The 19,640-nt window shown below is 40.7% G+C and overlaps 1 protein-coding gene across 1 annotated transcript in view; it reads right to left on the bottom strand.

Annotated features, from left to right (window-relative positions):
* The window catches only part of EIF2B3 (eukaryotic translation initiation factor 2B subunit gamma), a 118,658-nt gene extending 99,667 nt beyond the window's left edge, over positions 1-18,991 (bottom strand). The window contains exons 1-3 of the mRNA XM_037149574.2: positions 18,926-18,991; positions 15,625-15,781; positions 8,020-8,165 (exon numbers count right to left, since the gene is read on the bottom strand). Coding sequence (XP_037005469.2) covers positions 8,020-8,165; positions 15,625-15,772 — 294 coding nt within the window. The 5' untranslated portion in view covers positions 15,773-15,781; positions 18,926-18,991. The remainder of the gene's footprint in view (positions 1-8,019; positions 8,166-15,624; positions 15,782-18,925) is intronic.
* Positions 18,992-19,640: the final 649 nt, after the last annotated feature.

Raw genomic sequence — 19,640 nt, 5'->3', positions numbered from 1 at the left:
TTACTCTGAGATACATTCTACCTGGCCCCTAAGAAAATCTCCAGTGGAACTGTGCCTCAGTTGCTCAGAGTGGTAACCGAGTATATGACACGCACGTTCCCTTTTCCCCATGTTGCTCTTTCCAAACCCCACTCCTGCCCTTAGGATCACTTCTAAAATAAACTACCTGTACACACACCTCTGTCTCAGGTTCCACTTTTTGTGTAAATACAGGCTAAGACAGAACATCAGGAAATAGTTACTCAGGTAGGAATAGAGGGAACTGAATGTATTCCAGATAGATGTACAAGTAGCAAAATTTGTGAAATAGCAAAGGAGTAGTATATTTAGTGAGCTAAATGTAGTTACACACCTTATTATTCCTATAAACCTGCTTCTTGCCCTGGCAGTGTGGCTCAGTGGATTGAGCACTGGCCTGTGAAAGAGGTCGTTGGTTCGATTCCCAGTCAGGGCACATGCCTCCTGGGTTGCAGGCCAGGTCCCCAATTGAGGGGCATGAGAGGGAACCACACATTGATGTTTCCCTCCCTTTCTTTCTCCCTTGCTTCCCCTCCGAAAATTAATAAATAAAAATCTTTAAAAGAAAACCCTGTTCCTCGTCTTGTGGCCTCTGAATTTGTGAATGTCACCACCCCATCCATCTGCTCGTGCTGGAAACAAGTCATGCTTGACCCTGCCCCCTCTCTTTGTCCTCCCACATCCAATGAGTAGTCACAAAGTTCTCCTAAATGTTCTCCAATTTGTTGCCATCTCTCCATTGCCAGCACCACTGCCTTGATTTGGTCCTTCATCATTTCTCACAGGATCTCTCACAACGGCTTCCCTGTGATCTCTCTGGCTCTCCTCACTCATGCAGCGAAATTTCTAAAATGTTAACCTGCGAATAATCTTTCAAAGTATCCCTACAGGATAAAGCAATATTCCATTCCTACCTTTATCCCAGACTGTATGGCACAGTATGGTAGTCAAAGAGCACAGGCTTTGATGTAAGAGACCCAGGTTCGACCGCTAACTCCCATCGAACTCTCCTAGGGCTTAGTCCCCTTATCCGTTCTCAGTGCAGTCCGAAGGGACCGGAGCGGTCTATGAACTTCGGAAACTGGCAAATCAATACTCACTTTCAAAATGAAGCCATGCACTGAGGAGCAACTGCTGGGAGCAGAATCCAAATGAAGTAGTACAGGAACAATCAGTGCAAAGAAAAGAGAAAGGCCAGATAAAATGGAGATAATGGAGCACAGGAGGAAGATCTCAAAAGAGGGAGCTCTAGAGCTATGAAACTACAAAAGCTATCCTGACCCGCCCCTTCTAAAAATCCCGGAAATTTTATTTCAGGTAAAAATTAGCAATACAAAAGCACTACACTCACATTTAATAAAAAGTTGCCCGAAATATATAATAATAAAAGTTAGAACAGCATCTCAACAATGAAGCACATGTCATAAAGACATTCGCAGAACAGATTAAATCTGTAGCTTAATATTTCAAAATAATCTAAAATAAGAAAATGACAGATGTGAAGACAACATGAATCTGATTTAGAAAAGTTAGATATGAGATGACAGAATTTAAGAAAGAAATAGAAGATCCCTGGCTGGTGTAGCTCAGTGGATTGAGCACGGGCCTGCGAACTAAGGGATTGTGGTTCGATTCCCAGTCAGGGCACATGCCTGGGTTGCGGGCCAGTTCCCAGTGAGGGATGCATGGGAGGCAACCACACATTGATATTTCTCTCCCTCTCGCCTTGCCTTCCCCTCTAAAGATAAATAAATAAAATATTTTAAAAAAATAGAAGAAAAAATCTTTTCAGAAATAATGAATGGCTAAACTAGAAAAAAACACAAGTGTGAATAAAACCCAACTCATAATGCCTTAAGGGAAACAGGATATAAAAGAGGAAAAAATCCGAAAGTTAAAAAAGAAACAAGACAGACAAGGCTTTTGGACAACAGCACATTCTGGAGGATATCTGTTGAGTGACAGGGGCAAGGAGGAGGCCTGTGTTAGCAAAGACCCTAACTATTTTATTTTGTTTATTTATTTATTTTTAGAGAGAGGGAAAGGGAGGGAGAAAGAGAGAAACATTAGTGTGTGGTTGCCTCTTGTGCATCCCCTACCAGGGAACTGGCCTGCAACCCAGGCATGTGCCCTGACTGGGAATTGAACAAGCGACCCTTTGGTGCGCAGGCCAAGGCTAAGTCCACCGAGCCACACCAGCCAGGGTGGTTTTACTTTGTTCTTAATGGCTATTTAGGAGTCTACTTATATTCCTCCACAGACTGGCTTTGCTGCCTTCTGCTGCAGGTTGGAATGCAAGCTGATGTGAAGCCGGGATTTCAGGAGCCTCCGGTATAGGAGAATCCATGAAGAGACAGCAAAGAGCCAGCAGAGACTTGCAAGTCAAAGTCACGGCTTAAGAAGAAGGCAGAGAGGTAGGATCATATGTAAAGGATACTGTGTAAATGATGTGGGAACAAAGAACTAATGGAGAAAAAGAAATGAGACCATGCCTAATGACTAAATGAGAGTCGTGATCTTAGGTGCCAGGGGAAACCCTATACCAGGGAGTAAGTGATCCAAACCGTAAGAGGTAGTAACTTTGGAGTAAAATACCCTTTTGGCAGTCACTTTACTCTCCTTCTCAGCCCTCCCTATTAAAAGTTGCCACTATTATTACTCCTCAAGCCTCTAAGAGTTATAGGAATTCGTTTGCATGTGACTCCTAGCATTTCTCTCCATTTCCAGGACAGGATAAAAATAACATTTCTAAGATTTACAAATTAGGGAACAATGAAGGTTCATACTTCCATCCTCAGGTTTTAGATAATAGTTAAAACAGCCTCTGGGAAGACCACTAAACACCCTAAGTTTCTTGGTAAACCTGGCATCTGACCTGTGAAAGAACAGAATTCTGGAATTCTCATTTCATTATCTTAATGAAACACCCCATATTTTCCATGAAGAAATAAGCAGTTGCTCTCCAGAAAGCACCACACCCAACATTATGGTATTAAAATCTCCAGCCTAATCAGAAGCACCAACTTGAGTGAAAGCTTAGAAAACGAAAAGGCAGGCCAAAAAATACATAGAAATGTCGATATATATTACACTGAAGGCCCTGGCCAGAGCAATAACATGATAAACAGAAACAAACAGCATAAATATTAAACAGGAAGATGTAATACTCTTTATTTGCAGGCAACATGATGGTGTATATAGAAAATCCTAAAAAATCTACAATTTGCCCTGGCTGGTGTAGCTCAGTTGATTGAGCACAGGGCTGCAAACCAAAAGATCATGGTTCGATATTCAATCAGGGCACATCCCTGGGTTGCAGGCCAGTTCCCAGCAGGGGACCCATGAGAGGCGACCACACATTGATATTTCTCTCCCTCTCTCCTTCCTTTTCCCTCTAAAGATAAATAAACAAAATCTTTTTTAAAAATCTGCAATTTAACATGGTCCCAGGGTGTTCACAATGCCAATGTACAAAAACCAGTCCTATGTCTACATACAAGCAATAAACAGTTAAAAAATAGAATAAAAAATACCAGTTACAAATCATTAAAAACACTTACCTAGGAATAATTTACCATGAAATGTTCAAAACCTCAAAAATGAAAGTTACAAAACACTATTGAAAGAAATGAAAGGAAACCTAAATAAAGAGATATTCAAGCACTGGAAGAGTTAATATTAAGGTGTCAATTCTCCCCAAATAGATCTATACATTCCATGCAATTCCAAAAAAATCCCAGAAATTTGTTGTCTTTTTTTGAGAAACTGACAAACTAATTCTAAAATTTATATGGAAAACTTCCAGCCAAGATGGAGGCATAGACAGACACACTCTGCTTCCTCGCACAACCAAAAGAAGGACAACAACAAATTTAAAAACGAAACCAACCAGAACCACCAGAAAATTGAACTGTATGGACGGCCAACAACCAAAGAGTTAAAGAAGAAGCATTTATCTAGGCTGGTATGAGGGGCAGAGACTAGAAGCCGGGGCAGAGAGGAAGCAACGAGGAGGCAGCTAGGGGACCCAGAAGGGTGAGATGGTGGCTGGAAAACCAAAGGTCCAGTCCCACATTCGCATGTGGATAAACTGGGAGGAACAACTGGGGAATGAGACAGACCACCCTACCCAGGGCTGCAGTGCGGGAAACTGAAGCCTCAAAACCTCTGGCTGTAAAACGTGTAGGGGTTGCAGTGGTGGGAGAAACTCCTAGTCTCACAGGAGAGTTTGTTGGAGAGACCCATGGGGTCCTAGAATGTACTCAAATGCATCCTCCCAGGAATCAGCACCAGAAGGGCCAAATTTGCTTATGGGGGGCAGGGGAAGTGAAAGCCATCCGAGAGCAGAGCAAGTGGCATTGTTCCCTCACAGACCCCTTAGTCCCACAGTATCACAATGCAGCTACATGTGTTGCCCTGCCCTGGTGAATACCTAAGGCTCCATCCCTTACAATGTAATAGGTGTGCTGAGACAAAGAAATATGGCTCAAATGAAAGAATAGATTGAAACTCCAGAAAAAGAACTAAGTAACGAGGAGATAGACAACCTATTAGATGCAGAGTCCAAAACATCAGTAATCAGGATGCTCAGAGAAATGACTGAGTACAGTTGCAAAATAAAGGAAGAAGTGAAGGCTGTGCAAAGTGGAATAAAGAAAAATATACAAGGAACCAACAGTGAAGGGAAGGAAACCAGGACTCAAATCAACAATTTGGAACAAAAGAAAGAAAGAAATATTCAACCAGAATAGAATGAAGAAACAAGAATTTAAAAAAATGAGGAGAGGCTTAGAAACCTCTGGGACAACTTTAAACAATCCAACATCTAAATCATAGGGGTGCCAGAAGGAGAGAGAAAGAGCAAGAAATTGAAAACTTATTTAAAAATATAATGAAGGAGAGCTCACCTAATCTGGCAAAGGAAATAGACTCCAGGAAGTCCAGGTAGCTCAGAGTCCCAAAAGAGTTGGACCTGAGGAAGTACACACTAAGGCACATCATAATTACATTACCTATGATTAAAGATAGAGAATCTTAAAATCAGCAAGAGAAAAAGAGACAGTTATCCACAAAGGCATTCTCATATGACTATTAGCTGATTTCTCAAAAGAAACTTTACAGGCAAGAAGGGGCTGGAAAGAAGTATTCAAAGTCATGAAAGGCAAGGACCTACATCCAAGATTACTCCATTCAGCAAAGGATCATTTGGAATGGAAGGACAGATAAAGTGCTTCCCAGATAAGGGCAAGTTAAAGGAGTTCATCATCATCAAGCCCTTATTATATGAAATGTTAACTTACTTAAAAAAAAGAGGATGATCAAAATCATGAATAGTAAAATGATAACAAACTCACAACTATTAACGCCTGAACCCAAAAAACAGAAACTAAGCAAACAACTAGAACAAGAATAGAATCACAGAAACAGAGATCACATGGAGGGTCATCAGTGGGGAGGGGGAGGGAAGAGAATAGGGGAAAAAGTACAGGGAATAAGAAGCATAAATGGTAGATACAAAATAGAGAGGGGGAGATTAAGAATAGTATGGGAAATGGAGAAGCCAAAAAACTTATATGTATGGCCCATGGACATGAACCAAGGTGGGGAGGGAATGCTGGTGGGAGGTGGGGTGCAAGACACAGGGGGATAAAGGGGGAAAAGGGGACAACTCTAATAGTATAATCAATAAAATATAATTAAAAATAAAAATAAATAAAATGCCTGGCTGGTGTGGCTCAGTGGACTGAGCACGGGCCTGTGAACCAAAGGGTCGCTGGTTCGATTCCCAGTCAGGGCACATGCCTTGGTTGCAGGCCAGGTCCCTGGTTTGGAGCATGCAAGAGGCAACCACACACTGATGTTTCTCTCCCTTTCTCCTTCCCTTCCCCTGTCTAAAAATAAATAAATAAAATTAAAAATAAATAAACAAGTAAGTAAAATTTGTATGGAATGTCAAAGGACCTATAAATAGCCATGACAATCTTAAAGGATCAAAGCTGGTCGATTTACACCACCTGACTTTAAGACCCACTGTAAAGTTAAAATATTTAAGTCACTATTCAATGTGGTACTGAAGCAAAGGCAGACAAACAGACCAATGGAACAAAACAGAGGACAGAAACAGACTACACATATATGGTCAAACTCATTGGGAAAAGGAGTCTTTTTAACAAATGGTGCTAGAACAGCCACATACCCCTGTACAATAAAGTAATCCTATATCCCTACCTCACACTACGTATAAAATTAAATCAAGATGGGTTACAGATCTAAATATAAAAGCTAAATCCGTAACATTTTTAGAAGTAAACAAACTCGGGATAAGCAAAGATTTCTTAAACAAAAAAAGTTAATCATAAAAGAAAATGGTAATTTGGGTGTCATCAAAAGGTATCACTAAAAAGTGGGAAAAAACCCCAGATTGGCTGAAAATATTCATAACACGCATCTAACAAAAGACTTTGTATATAGAATATATAAAAATTTCTATAATCAATAATAAAAAAGATAAATACTTTTTAAAAATAGGCCAGTGCCTCAAACAGACACCCTATGAGGATATACAAATGGTCAATAAACATGCAAAGGTGGTCAGCGTCATTACTACGAGAGAAATGTAAATTAGAACCACGATGAGACAGTACTATATATATGCCCTCCAGAATGAAATGAAGGAGACTGAAAATAGTGAGCACTGATAAAGATGTGAAGCAAATGCAACTCATATATTCTGGATGGAAGCATAAAATGGTACTGTACAACCACCTGGAAAACAACTGGCAGTTTCTAATAAAGTAAACCCTACAACCTAGAATACTTTCACAAATATAACAATATTCATAATAGCTTTATGCTAAATATCCAAAATTAGAAATAATCCAAGTGACCATCAACAGGAAAATGGGTAAAGAGTGTTAATATTTATTCAATGGAATACTATTCAGCTATACAAAAGAACAAACTAGTTATACCTGCAATATGAATGTACCTGAAAAATGTTATGTTGAACTAAAGAAACCAGAATAAAACTGTATGATTCCATTTATATCTAGTTCATAACCAAGCAAAATTAATATATGGTGATAGAAATCAGAACAGCAGTTGACTCTAGAGGTTTGGGACTAACTAAAAAAGAAACACAAAGGAAATTTCAGAGGTAATAGAAATGCCCTAGATTTGGGTAATAGTAAACTGGATGTATATGTTTGTCTAAACTCATTGAACTGCATACTACTTAATATCTGTGTATATTTTACTATGTGTGAATTATTCCCCAATAAAGGGGAAGGGAGGCCATGTACATTTCTGCATTACTTTTTTGTTCTTTAGTGCACAGGCAGGTTGCATATATTAATACATCTGTTTGCAGTCACCAGAAGTAGCAGAAGAAAGTCTGCCCCCAAATTCAAACAGGATGGCAACATTATCACACAGACTGAATTCTTTCCAAAGGACATCAATTTTAGAACAATTTATGATGGATCTTTCTCAGTTTATGGGCCACTGGCCAGTGGGGAGACTGCATCCTCATAGCCATAGGCCCTTATTAGTTTTTTAATCACAAGAAACTAAAAATTTAAATATTATCATGTGAGGGGATCCAGAATGTTTTAAGTTCCTTTGTACTTCTTTCTAGGTAATCTGTCATCTGCAGAGTTATATCACTATGTAGTAATTTTAAAAATTATTAAATCACTATATAATAACGTTGCTTATCCATGACCTTCATATAAATGGAATCTTTTAAAATAAATTTTAAGTACTTTTTTATAAAGATGTACAATTACTTTAAAATATTGGAAACCAGTGACTGTGACAACTAAATGTTTAAGTCTTCACTAGTAATTAAATCAAACTAAAGCCAGTTGAAGAGTATGGGGAACAAAGTATGTGCTGCAAGAACATATTTTTGGAAAAGCACTGTAAACTATAATGCACTGGAGAAACATAAGATGACGTTTATCTTCAATAAGCAATAAAAATCAAGAAACGGTGTTTCACCTTAAGTTTTGGATATATGTGGCGCAGAGAATCTGCAGTTCCCTTGTCGGCCTCATCAGGAATGCACACAACATCTAGCTTCATTTTCATCTTGAATTCTGCAGATAGAGCCTTTTGGACATCCCTGGTTGTAACAACAATGACTTCTATAGCACAAAAGAAAAGGAGAAAGAAAAACAAATAATCCCTCATTCATTTAGATAATGGCTTGTCTATTTCAAATTAGACTTGGTGTTTCTAACAGTTAATATTATTGAGCCTTTTTATGTATTTTACATACAGCCTCTCAGTTCTTAACATCAATCTCACAGTTTACAAATGAGGAAATGTGGGCTGTAAGCTGATGACTTTTTCAGGGTCACACAACTCATAAGCAATGGATTCAAGATAAAACTCAGGTCTGTCTGATTAGAGTTCATACTTTAATATATGACATGAAAATTATTGGCATAAACAATTCAGAAGAGCACTCATCAAAACACAGCACATTTTATTTAACTCTTCATTCATTACAGAGTAAGAGCTGTCACCACTTCCCACCAGGCAGCCATCACTGCTTCACTGAGGATCACAATGAACTCTAGTAAGTGGCAATTTCCCAGTAACAGATGTCTTTACCCACATAGCTATTTGACATGGATGTTTGGCAGGGTATGGAATCTGCTGCTATAACATGACACATGTTGCTGATGTCTGAAGATTGAATTTCATCATCTTTAAAGTGGAACAATTTCCACTTGTTCCATGATAGTGCTCCAGGTCGTAATTATTCACTGTAATCATTCTTCTCCATTTTCTTCTCTTCTTTCTTCCTCAAATCATTTAACCTTCCTTCTTTGATTTTCTCTTTTTTCTTCATCTCCCCACTCTGCCTTCTCTCAGTCACTAACTCACCCATTCATTCGTCCAGTAAATACAAATACATTTAATATGTAAAGGACAAATAGGCACTGAGAATTCAGAAGTGAATTCAATATGGTTCCTATTTTAAAGAAATGTAACATGAAGAAACTAACATGGAAAGGATTAAGGAAGGTTTCGTGGAAGAGATGGCATTTGAGGTAAGCCATGATGAATTTAAGTACAACAAAAATTTCTTTAGTACACACTGTATGTAAAATGCTGATATTACAAAGATAAATGAGACACAGTACCTGCTCTCAAAGAGATCAGTCTGCCATCAGGCTGCTAACTACAGCCTAAAACAGGCCTTGAGAGGTACTAAGATAGATGAAGTGTGATGGAAGCACAGAAGACAGGGGAATCATGCTGTCTGGGATTTCAAAGAGAAGGCGACATGTCCGTGGGTTGGAGAGAACATTTAGGTAAAGTGGACAGAGTGAAGGGAGTAACTTAACAGCAAATATGGCATAGTCAGTCTAATAATTGGACCAAGACACTTCTGTATGGAGAGAGATGAAAGCTAAGGGCTGTGTTAACTTCTGTAAAATCATAAACAACAAGAAAAGAGCAAACACAGACATTATTACACTCCAGAGTCCTATGTTAAGAAGGCATGCTCCAGCCCTGGCTGGTGTGGCTCAGTGGGTTGAGCACTGGACTGCGAACCAAAAGGTCGCTGGTTCAATTCCTGGTCGGGGCACATGCCTGGGTTGTAGGCCAGGTCCCTACTTGGCGGTGTGTGAGAGGAACCAATCAATGTACCTCTCACACATCAGTGTTTCTCTCCCTCTTGTCCTTTCTCTTCTCCTCTCTCTAATAAAATAAAAAATAAATAAAATCTTTTTAAAAAAGAAAAAAAGAAGGCATGCTCCAATTTCTGAGTGAGCCTCCATGAGATGAATTTTCTATGTAGTAGATATTAAATATACCGCAAAATGCCACCCCCAAGCAGAACTAAAATTATATATATATATATATATATATATATATATATATATATATATATATATTCCTTTTTCCTCAAAAGGGGAAAAAGGCTGATGACAAATTCTAAGGAGTAATTAAAGGAAGTTAGGAGATTTTAAAGTATATTAAGGTGTGTTCTTCACCAGTGAGATTGAACTCTAAAGAAAATCTCCTGTAAAACATAATCTCTTACCGTCAATGTCATGTAGATTACTGCACGGAAATGTTATGGGTCTGCCCAGGAAGGCAATCTCACAGTGGAATGGAATGGAATCTCACACACCCAGTGTGATCACTGGATCACAAGACTGGGCCCTGGGATCCAGCACCACCTCCAGGTGGTCCTCTGATTTGTTATCTCTTATTATCGGACAACTCAAACTCACTGTGGCCAGAGCTGAATTCATTCTTTTCATTCAAATCTGTTCCTTGTCTCTTACTCCCTTTCCTAGTTAATGGTATCACCTCATTACTCAAGCAAAAAGTAGAGGAGCTCCCCCGTTTTTCTATTTCCCCTCTTCCTCCTCATCAACTTTTTCAGATGTTCCCTCTTCTCCACCCTTAGTACTGCGTCTTCAGTTCAGGCCCTCTCCACTGCTGCTGTGCGCTTCAGTGCCAATCTCCTGGCTCATCTCCCTGCTGGTAGTCTGGACTCCCTTAAATCCATTCCTCATATAGTTTCCAAAGCAATTCTTTAAAAAAAGTAAATCTAAGTTATGAAGTTTATTACCAAATGTTGTTCATAATATTCCCTTATCTTTTTAATGCCTGTAGGATCTATAGTTGTGTCTCCTCTCTCATTCCTGTTATTAGTAATATGTCTTCTCTTTTTTGTAGATCAATCTAACTAAATATTTAATAATTTTATTGATATTTTGTAATGCTTTTGTTTCCTATTTCATTTATTTCTGTTCTCATCTTTTAAAAAAATTTCTTCCTAGTTATTTGGGTTTCATTTGCTCCTCTTTTTCTAGTTTCTGAAAGCAAAACTTTGATGATAATTTGACAAAGTTCTTCTGGTACGTGGAAACACTGTACCTCCTTGCACAACCAAATTTAAGGACAACAAAGATTTAGAAACAAAAACACAACCAGAACAGACAGAAAATTGAACTTTACAGAAGTCCGACAACAATGAACCATTCTCCCAGACCAGTAAGAGGGGCGGAGTCCATGGTCAGCGGAGAGAGGTTCCCGCAGGAAGAGGTGGTAGTTGGCCAAACCAGGTATGGGGAGGAAACTAGCAAACCCAGTGAGACTTGCAAGGCAGTTGGCTGACCATGGACACACATTCGAGCCCAGATAAACCAGGCAAAAAAGGGCAGTGAGACAGACTGAGCAACCCAGGGCCCCAGTGATGACAATTAAAGCCTAAAAGCACCCACTGGAAAAACTTTCAGGAGTTGAGGTGCCAGGAGAGACTCCCAGCCTCACAGGAGAATTCACTGGAGAGACCCACAGGGTCCTAGAACGTACACAAGCCCACCCACAGGGAACCAGAAGGGCCCAATTTGCTTGTGGGACAGGGTAGAGGGGACTGAAATCCGAGAGAGAGCAGAACAAGCACCATTGCTCCCTCTCTGACCTCACCCTCGAATACAGCATCACAACCCGGCAACTGGGTTGCCCCACCCTGGTGAATACCTGAGGCTCCGCCCCTCATACACAACAGATGTAACCATACCAAAACATGATGGCTCAAACAGAAGAACAGATCAAAGCCCCAGAGCCAATGCTTCTAAGTGATCAAGAAGGATCACAGTTGGATGCACAGTTCAAAACACCGATGATCAGGATGCTCACAGAACTGGTTGATTCTGATCGCAAATTAGAGGAACAACTGAAGGCTACACTAAGTGAAATGAAGGAACATGCACAGGGGACCAATAGTGATGGGAAGAAAACTAGGACTCAAATCAATGGACTGGAACAGAAGTAAGAAAGAAACAACCAAACCGAAAAGGATGAAGAAACAAGAATTCAAAAAAATGAGGAGAGGCTTAGGAACCTCCAGGACATCTTTAAATGTTCCAACATCTGAATTATAAGGGTACCAGAAGGGGAAGAGGAAGAGCAACAAGTGGAAAAGTTATTTGAACAAATAGGAAAGAAGAACTTCCCCAATCTGGCAAAAGAAATAGACTTCCAGGAAGTCCAAGAAGCTCAGAGAATCCCAAAGAGGATGGACCCAAAGAGGAACAACCAAGGCACATCATAATTACATTAGCCAAGATTAAAATGAAGGAGAGAATTTACTCCTCTGTAGCAGCAGCAAGAGATGAGGGGACAGTCACCTACAAAGGACTTCCCATCAGACTGTCAGCTGACTTCTCCAAAGAGACTTTACAGGCAAGAAGGGGCTGGAAAGAAGTATTCCTAGTCATGAAATCCAAAGACCTACAACCAAGATTGCTCTATCCAGCAAAGCTTTCATTTAGAATGGAAGGACAGATAAAGTGCTTCACAGATAAGATCAAATTCAAGAAGTTCATCATCACCAAGCCCTTATTATATGAAATGTTAAAGGGACTTACCTAAGAAAAAGAAGATAAAAAAGATGAACAGTGAAAGGACAGCAAACTCACAGTTATTAACAACCACACCTAAAACAAAAGCAAACTAGGTGGACAGCTAGATCAGGAGCAGAGCCACAGAAATGGAGATCACATGGAGGGTTAGCAACAGGGGAGTGGGAGGAGGAGAAGTGGGGAGAAGGTACAGAGAATAAGTAGCATAGAAGGTGGGGAGAAAATCGGGGGAGGGCAAGAGTAGTGTAGGAAATGTAGAAGCTAAAGAACTTATGACACATAAACATAAACTAAAGGGGGGGAATGTGGGTGGGAGGGAGTGTGCAGGGTGGAGGGGAATAAAGCGGGGGAAATGGGACAACTATAATGGCATAATCAATAAAATATATTTAAAAAGGATATTTTTTCTTTTCTAATATAGTGCTTAATGCTACATATTTTTCTCTATACAGCTTTCCTCTACACTATATCCCTTAAATTTTAATACAGCATATATCATTTTCAGTAAATGAAAAATATTATCTAATTTTCCTCTGATTTCTTCTTTACCATATGAAATCTGTTAAAGTGTGTGACTTAATCTCCAGATACTTAGGGATTCTCTTCCTATCTTTCTGTTATCTATGCCTAATCTAAATCTACCCTGGCTTTTTATAAGAATATACTTTGTATGATTCTAATCCTTATAAATTTGAGACTTGTTTTACTTCCAAAAATATAGTCTATCTTGGTAAATGTACTAGAAAAGAATGTACATTTTTCTTTATTAGATAAAATGTTCTATAAATGTCAATTAGGTCAAACTGTAGAAAATCCTAAGGAATCTACAAAAATGCTGTGAAACTGATAAATGTATTAAGTTGTAGTAGTTTAAAAGGTCAGTATTTAAAAAAACTGTATTTTTATATAATAACAACAAACAACTGGAAATTAGAATATAGCAATTACTATTTACAATGGCATCAAAAATATAAACGACTTTCAGCTTAACAATAACCCACAACCTTCGGACCAACTATAAACGACTTTCAGATAAATTTAATAAAAGATGTGTAAATCCTACACACAGAAAACTGTAAAATCACTGTGATAACAGCAGACATAACAGCAAACATAAGTAAGTGGAGAGATATACCATGCTCACACATCAGAAGACTAAGTATTGTTATGATGTGAATTCTCCTATTAGTTTCTGGATTCAATTCATCACAAACAAAATCCCAGCAATGCTTTTTATAGAAATTGATGAGCTAATTCTATAATTTAAATAAAGATGTAAAAGACACAAAATAACTAAAATATTAATCTAACATTACATTTTTAGTTAAACCTTTCACTGATTTCCTACTGCTTGCAGAAGAAAAAATCTATATCCCTCAGCACGGAATACAAGGCCCTTTATAGCATGGCCCCTGCTTATCTCTCTCATGATATGTACTCTTTCCCCTTGTACTTTACATCACAGCCACAGAGGGACTAGCAGTTGCCAGAACATGCTGTGCTGATCATAAGTCTGCATCTCTTCATATTATTTCTTCTTCATAGAATGTTCTCTCCTCACTTGTCAATCTGATCATCTATTTTTCAAGACTTAACTCAAGGGTCAGCTATTCTGTGAAGAGTTCCCTGAGTCCCTCAAGGAGAAACAGCAACTTCCTTTGTATGTCCAAGCACTTATAATGTGTTGGGAACTGCCCTGCCTGGTTTCTGAAGCTGTAACCCACCATGGCTCAGGCTGAGTGAGCGACCTTTGGACCATAAGATGCTAAAGAGACAAAGCTTATCTCCCTGGCAGGAGTGCTGCTTGTGCTCCTTTTACTTCATCCTGCCTGGCCCCCAATGCTTGATTGGTTAGCCAATGACAGGTAAGATTCCCCAAGGGGGGAATGACCTAAGACAGGTATGATCACAGGGAGGCCCCAGGGAAGGACTTGGGGGGCTATAGCAAAAGGGGGTGATGGACCTCGCCCCTCGGCTTTGACATAGCCTTATTTCCCCTGCCTGACTTAAGCCTGAAACAATGACAGAGGGCGGTGTAGCCCTGTGCAGGAAAGGGCTGGTTCCCCTGGTGATCAGGCCTAAGAAAGAATGCATAAAATCCTGTGAAACCTGCTCCACTAAGAATGCTCTCAACTAAATGACAAGAGCCTAAGCAGGAAATGAGTTCATTTCCCAAAGTTTTGTAGCCCTTTAGCTAACAGACCCTGACTCAGAATAAGCCCTTGGAGTTCTTTGCATGCTATCTATTATTTGATCCTTAATGCCTGACAATGATTAATGAGCTTTACCTGTATTCCTGTGTAAACTGAACCCAATAAAAGCCTGTCAAGGCAAGGATCTGGCATTCTCCCCTTGAGAGAATAGCCATGCCGTCCCTTTTCCTCCACAGGACTTGGTAGTCCATGTGAATTTGTCTCATATGTCATCCATAACGCCTCGGACACTGTGGGCCTGAGTCCCCGGCAGTAACGTACCTCTATTATAACATTTACTATGTTACACAATATTACTGTATTTTTTGAGAACTTTCACATTGAATTAACTTCCTTCATAATCTTTTTGTGAAAATATTTTACTTATTTATTTTTAGAGAGAGGAGAGGGGAAGGGAAGGAGAGAGAGGGAGAGAAACATTGATGTGCAAGAGATACATCAACTGGTTGCCTCTTGCATGCCCTCAATTGGGGACGTGCCCCACAACCCAGGCATGAGCCCTGACTAGGAATTGAACCAGCAACCTTTTGGTTTGCAGGCCAGCACTCAATCCACTGAGCCACACCAGCCAGGACTCTCTATTTATATGTGTATCTCTCCATTAAACTTTAAGGTCTAAAGAAGATCAGGACCTGAGCTATCTTTTCAATTCTGTACCCCAGTGCTTCATATAATATTATTTGGCACATACAGATTCACAGTAAGTACTGTCTATGAGGCACCTGGATTTCTACTATGTTCTTTCTGATATCCTTACAAGGTACATTTTACATCATTGTGGAGACCAGTTCTAAAACAGTAGCAGTGCTATCTTCTCAACCTTTTTCACACAGCGCAGAGTACTGCTATGTTCCTAGTTTTAAAAGGCCAGTCTCCAGCCAACACTGGGTCCTAGTCTTCTCTTATTCATCCTCTCTCACCCTCATAAAACTGACAAATCATTGGGATCAAACACCCTACAAGTTTTATGAGTACATCTCATTGTCGTTGCTCACCTTCAAATCCAACACGCTCAAGCAGGTTCAATGGGTACCAAATTAAAGGTTTGTTCCCCACTGGAAGCAGAGGCTTGGGAATGCTGGAAGTCAGGTCTGTCATCCGGGATCCCCCTCCAACTGCCATGACCACTGCTTGAAATTCCATTTTGACAAACTGCAATCACAGAGAAAAACAATTAACAGGAAAAAAAGTAACAAAAATCGGAGCATACACAGTCCTACCACAATTTCTATTTAGGTTATTGATACCCACCATGTCAAATGCATTGCTTCCAACTCCAATAACCAGATAAGAATGGCTCCTTAGCTGCTGTATAAACATCACCTTTATCATATCCTCCTACTCACCATACAGGGGGTGGGGGGAAGTAGGTTTATAGTTGTTTGTATGGAATATAATGCAATAATTTATAAATAATAATACAAGAATAAACTGGGTGTTTTGTGTACTCACAACTGTAAACCTACTTTTTTTTTACCCTGTATACTTGTACACTCCAGTCTGGGGAGATGGGCTAGAGGAAGGACATGAACTTTAAAAATCTGGCCCTTGCCCTTGAGTTGCTTACAATTTGTTATTATTCAATAAATTACGATACGCTATCATTAGCGCCACCGCAGAGATATATCCAAGATACAGTAGGCAAATAGTGAAGGTAACACCTAAGTCTTCCTAGAAAAGACAGGGAAGGTTGTATAGGAAGGTAAGGCTTGAGCTGACTCTTGAAGAAGTGATAGTTCACCAAGTGCACTTCTGATTCAACTCTTATTCCTTGAAAATGTTTAAAATTTCTGGCTAAAATTAACAGCACACTACAACCATATTAGGTCTCTAAAAAGTATGAAATGACTTAAATTCTTCCAATAATTCGGCCAACTGATCCCATCTTCTCATTACCCCCAACTATAGATATTAAACACACATGTAAGCTTGCATCTGGATCTTGATTTGAAGAGCCCAACTGCAGGACACACCAAATTAATTCCTGTTTTCAAATTTAAGGAAACTATTTGACCTTCAAAAGAATCTCTTGCCCTGGCTGGTGTACCTCAGTGGACTGAGTGCTGGCCTATGAACCAAAGGGTTCATGGTTCGATTCCCAGTCAGGACACGTGCCTGGGTTGCAGGCTACATCCCCAGTAGAGGACACATGAGAGGCAACCACACACTGATGTTTCTCTCCCTCTCTTTCTCTCTCCCTTCCCCTCTGTCTAAAAATAAATAAATAAAATCTTTAAAAAAATAAAGAATCTCTTTACATGAGCTACCACAGAAGAGAAGCACAGTAAACGGTCACAATTCCTTACTGACTAAAAACAGAAGTACCCTTTGACTTACAACAAATGGTGTAACCCTGTCAATACAAGTGTGAACATCAAACTGGCAAATAATGTTGCACCTTTACCATAATTATGACCAGTTCCGGGCCCCTCACCTCAATATCTTAACCGCAGCGCTTATATTCAGTACAACCAAAGGACTAAGAGAAGGCTATATAAAGATACAGTAATTGAACAGCTGCCTCTCACATGGTCCCCAGCTGGGGACCGAACCCACAACCCAGGCACGTGGTCTGACCGGGCAGGAATCGAACCCATAACCCTTAGGTTTATGGAAAGACCCTCCAATCAACTGAGCTATATCAGTCAGGGCAAAGATACGGTAATTTTGATTACAGCAAGTGTGGCCTCAGATTGGAATTTAACTTCCATTTGGCACCGTATAACTTCCATCACATCTGATGTTACTGAGAAAAGAGAACTGGACCTTTCAGAGTCAAAAGACCTGAGTCTGGAGTTCTGATTTTGCCACTTATGAGTGATGTGACCAGGGATCTGACATTTAAACTCTCAGCATCCCCAGTTTGTAGAAAGGAGCCTGGTACCTAAGTTCACAGACCCTTCAGCCAGACTGACTGGGTTTGAATTCTAGCTCTACCACATATTAGCTGCGTGAACTAGGGCAAGCTACATAACTTTTCTATGCCTCAGTTTTCTTCATTTTCTAAGTGAGGATAATTACATATTCTGCTTCACGGAGTTGCTGAGAACAGTAAGTGAGTTAAGCTATGTCAACCCCACATCAAGCACTATAAAAATGTTTGATATTATTAGACAGAGGCTAGATCATGGAAAGCCTTCTGTGCCAACTGAACCGTGCTGTTGCATAATTCTGGCCTTTGTATTACCATTCTTGCTTCCTAGGTACCTTTCTCCTGTGCCTACTAATCACCTACTAAACTTTTAAGTCTCAGTTCTAAGAATCGTTATACCTAAAAAAGCCATTCCTAATCCTTCCCACCCTCCCGGTAGAAGCGACTCCTTTCCCCTTAGGGGCTTGCATTCTGACACGTACAGATCATCTCTGCCTTTAGTCTCTGATGCCCATGTATTTAAATGTCTATTTCCCCTGTGTTCCTTGAAGGCAGGGACTGTATTTGTCATTACTATATTCCCAGTACCTAACACAATTCTTATCAGATGCTAGATGCTCAGTGTTTGTGGAATGAGTACTTGTGAACTTCACAACAACCCCGTGTAAGGGTCCAGCTCAAACATGTGCAGAAGTGACATTAAAATCCAAGCCGTGAGTTCTCTCTGTCAATGCGGCTCTGGGTGATAATCACGAACATAACTAGCCATGATACCATGCAGACTGTCAAATGCCTGAATGCCACCGCCACGACTCTGGGTGTTGGGAATCGAGAAGAGAAGACGAGTTTCTCCTTAGCCTCTCTAGTTTAAAAGAGGGAGGTCACGGCATCTCAGACATGCCTTCATCATAGCACTCACTGCATCCTCCGTTTGTAAACTGCTAAGACAAAAACAATGTGTTCAATATCATAATTGATCTCTTGTGCGAGCCTTATTTATTCCATTTTTATATTTCATTGTCTTGCAGCTAAACAACTAAAAACAGGCAGAATAAAGAATGAAGAGCTGAAGTGGAAAGAGTTCAGAGACTGCGCTAAGGGCGTCTGGCCCTCACTAGCTGTAACTTCGAGCAGATCCTCCCCTCTCTGAAACTCAGTTTCTCCATCTGTTGCACAAAGTGGTTGGCTTGGATTCTCCCCAAGTTCTCTTCTAGTTCGGACACTTGGTTCCCTGGCCGGGTCGCGCAGGGATTCGTGCGGACTCTGGGACTCTGCACCCTCCAGCAACCCGGCAGGCCGTCCTCGGCCAGCCTCGAGGACCCGCCTCCCTCAGACGAAGCAGAGCCCGGGAGGCCACCACAATGCTGCCCACCCCTGTCAGCCAGCTAGAAGGCAGCCTGGAAGCACAGAAGAGGAAGCTTTACCTCGGCTCCGGGCGCGCTACCACTGCTCCCTGCGCTCCCCACGCTGCCTCCGACTGACAGCCCAAAGGCGCAGGCGCGCGGCGGCTGAGCGGATCGATGGGACGCAAGAGCAGGCTGGCGGGGAAGGGACGAGCGCCGAGCGGTAGATTGAGGACCAAAGCATGTGCACCTCCCTAAGGAAAGAAGGCGGAGCGGCCCTTGCTTTTCATTCACAAGTTATTAACACGCCCGGTTTGTTGCTGCTAGGGCAGGGCTACAGGAATCCAGATTGGAAAAGTTCAGTCTTCCTTCCTGAAGTTAGTTCTCCTTCTAGGACCTGGTTCTGACTACCACTCCGTGAAAGGAGAGCTCATTTGGGAACCGCAGTTTTGAGCTAGCCTGTGGAGAAATTGAAACGAAATGGAGAAGTCCCCCATTATCCTGGCTTGGGGTATGCAAAAGCTTACCATGCATCCTGAGAAGCAGGAAGCCCCTCCGCTGAGAGGCCCGAGCCTCCTGGAAACAAGGGGAGTTCAGTGTGAATATTTAAACTAAGGGAGGCACCCATTCGCCACTCTTGACAGGCCAGAGTGTGTGTGTGGGGAGGGGGGGAGGTTGTGGGTGTTTTAAAGGGAGTGGGACTTAATTGCAGAATTCTGTCATTATTCTAAATCTGTGTAGCTTTTAAAAAAGAAATTCCTTTTTTTTTTAAAATTTATTAATTTGACATTGGGAG

Source organism: Artibeus jamaicensis, unplaced genomic scaffold (genome assembly GCF_021234435.1).
Source record: "Artibeus jamaicensis isolate MK-2021 breed Jamaican fruit bat unplaced genomic scaffold, CSHL_Jam_final scaffold_847, whole genome shotgun sequence".
NCBI classification, from domain to species: domain Eukaryota; kingdom Metazoa; phylum Chordata; class Mammalia; order Chiroptera; family Phyllostomidae; genus Artibeus; species Artibeus jamaicensis.
The sequence above is the reverse complement of the archived record's forward strand: the minus strand, read 5'-3'. Positions and strand labels throughout refer to the sequence as shown.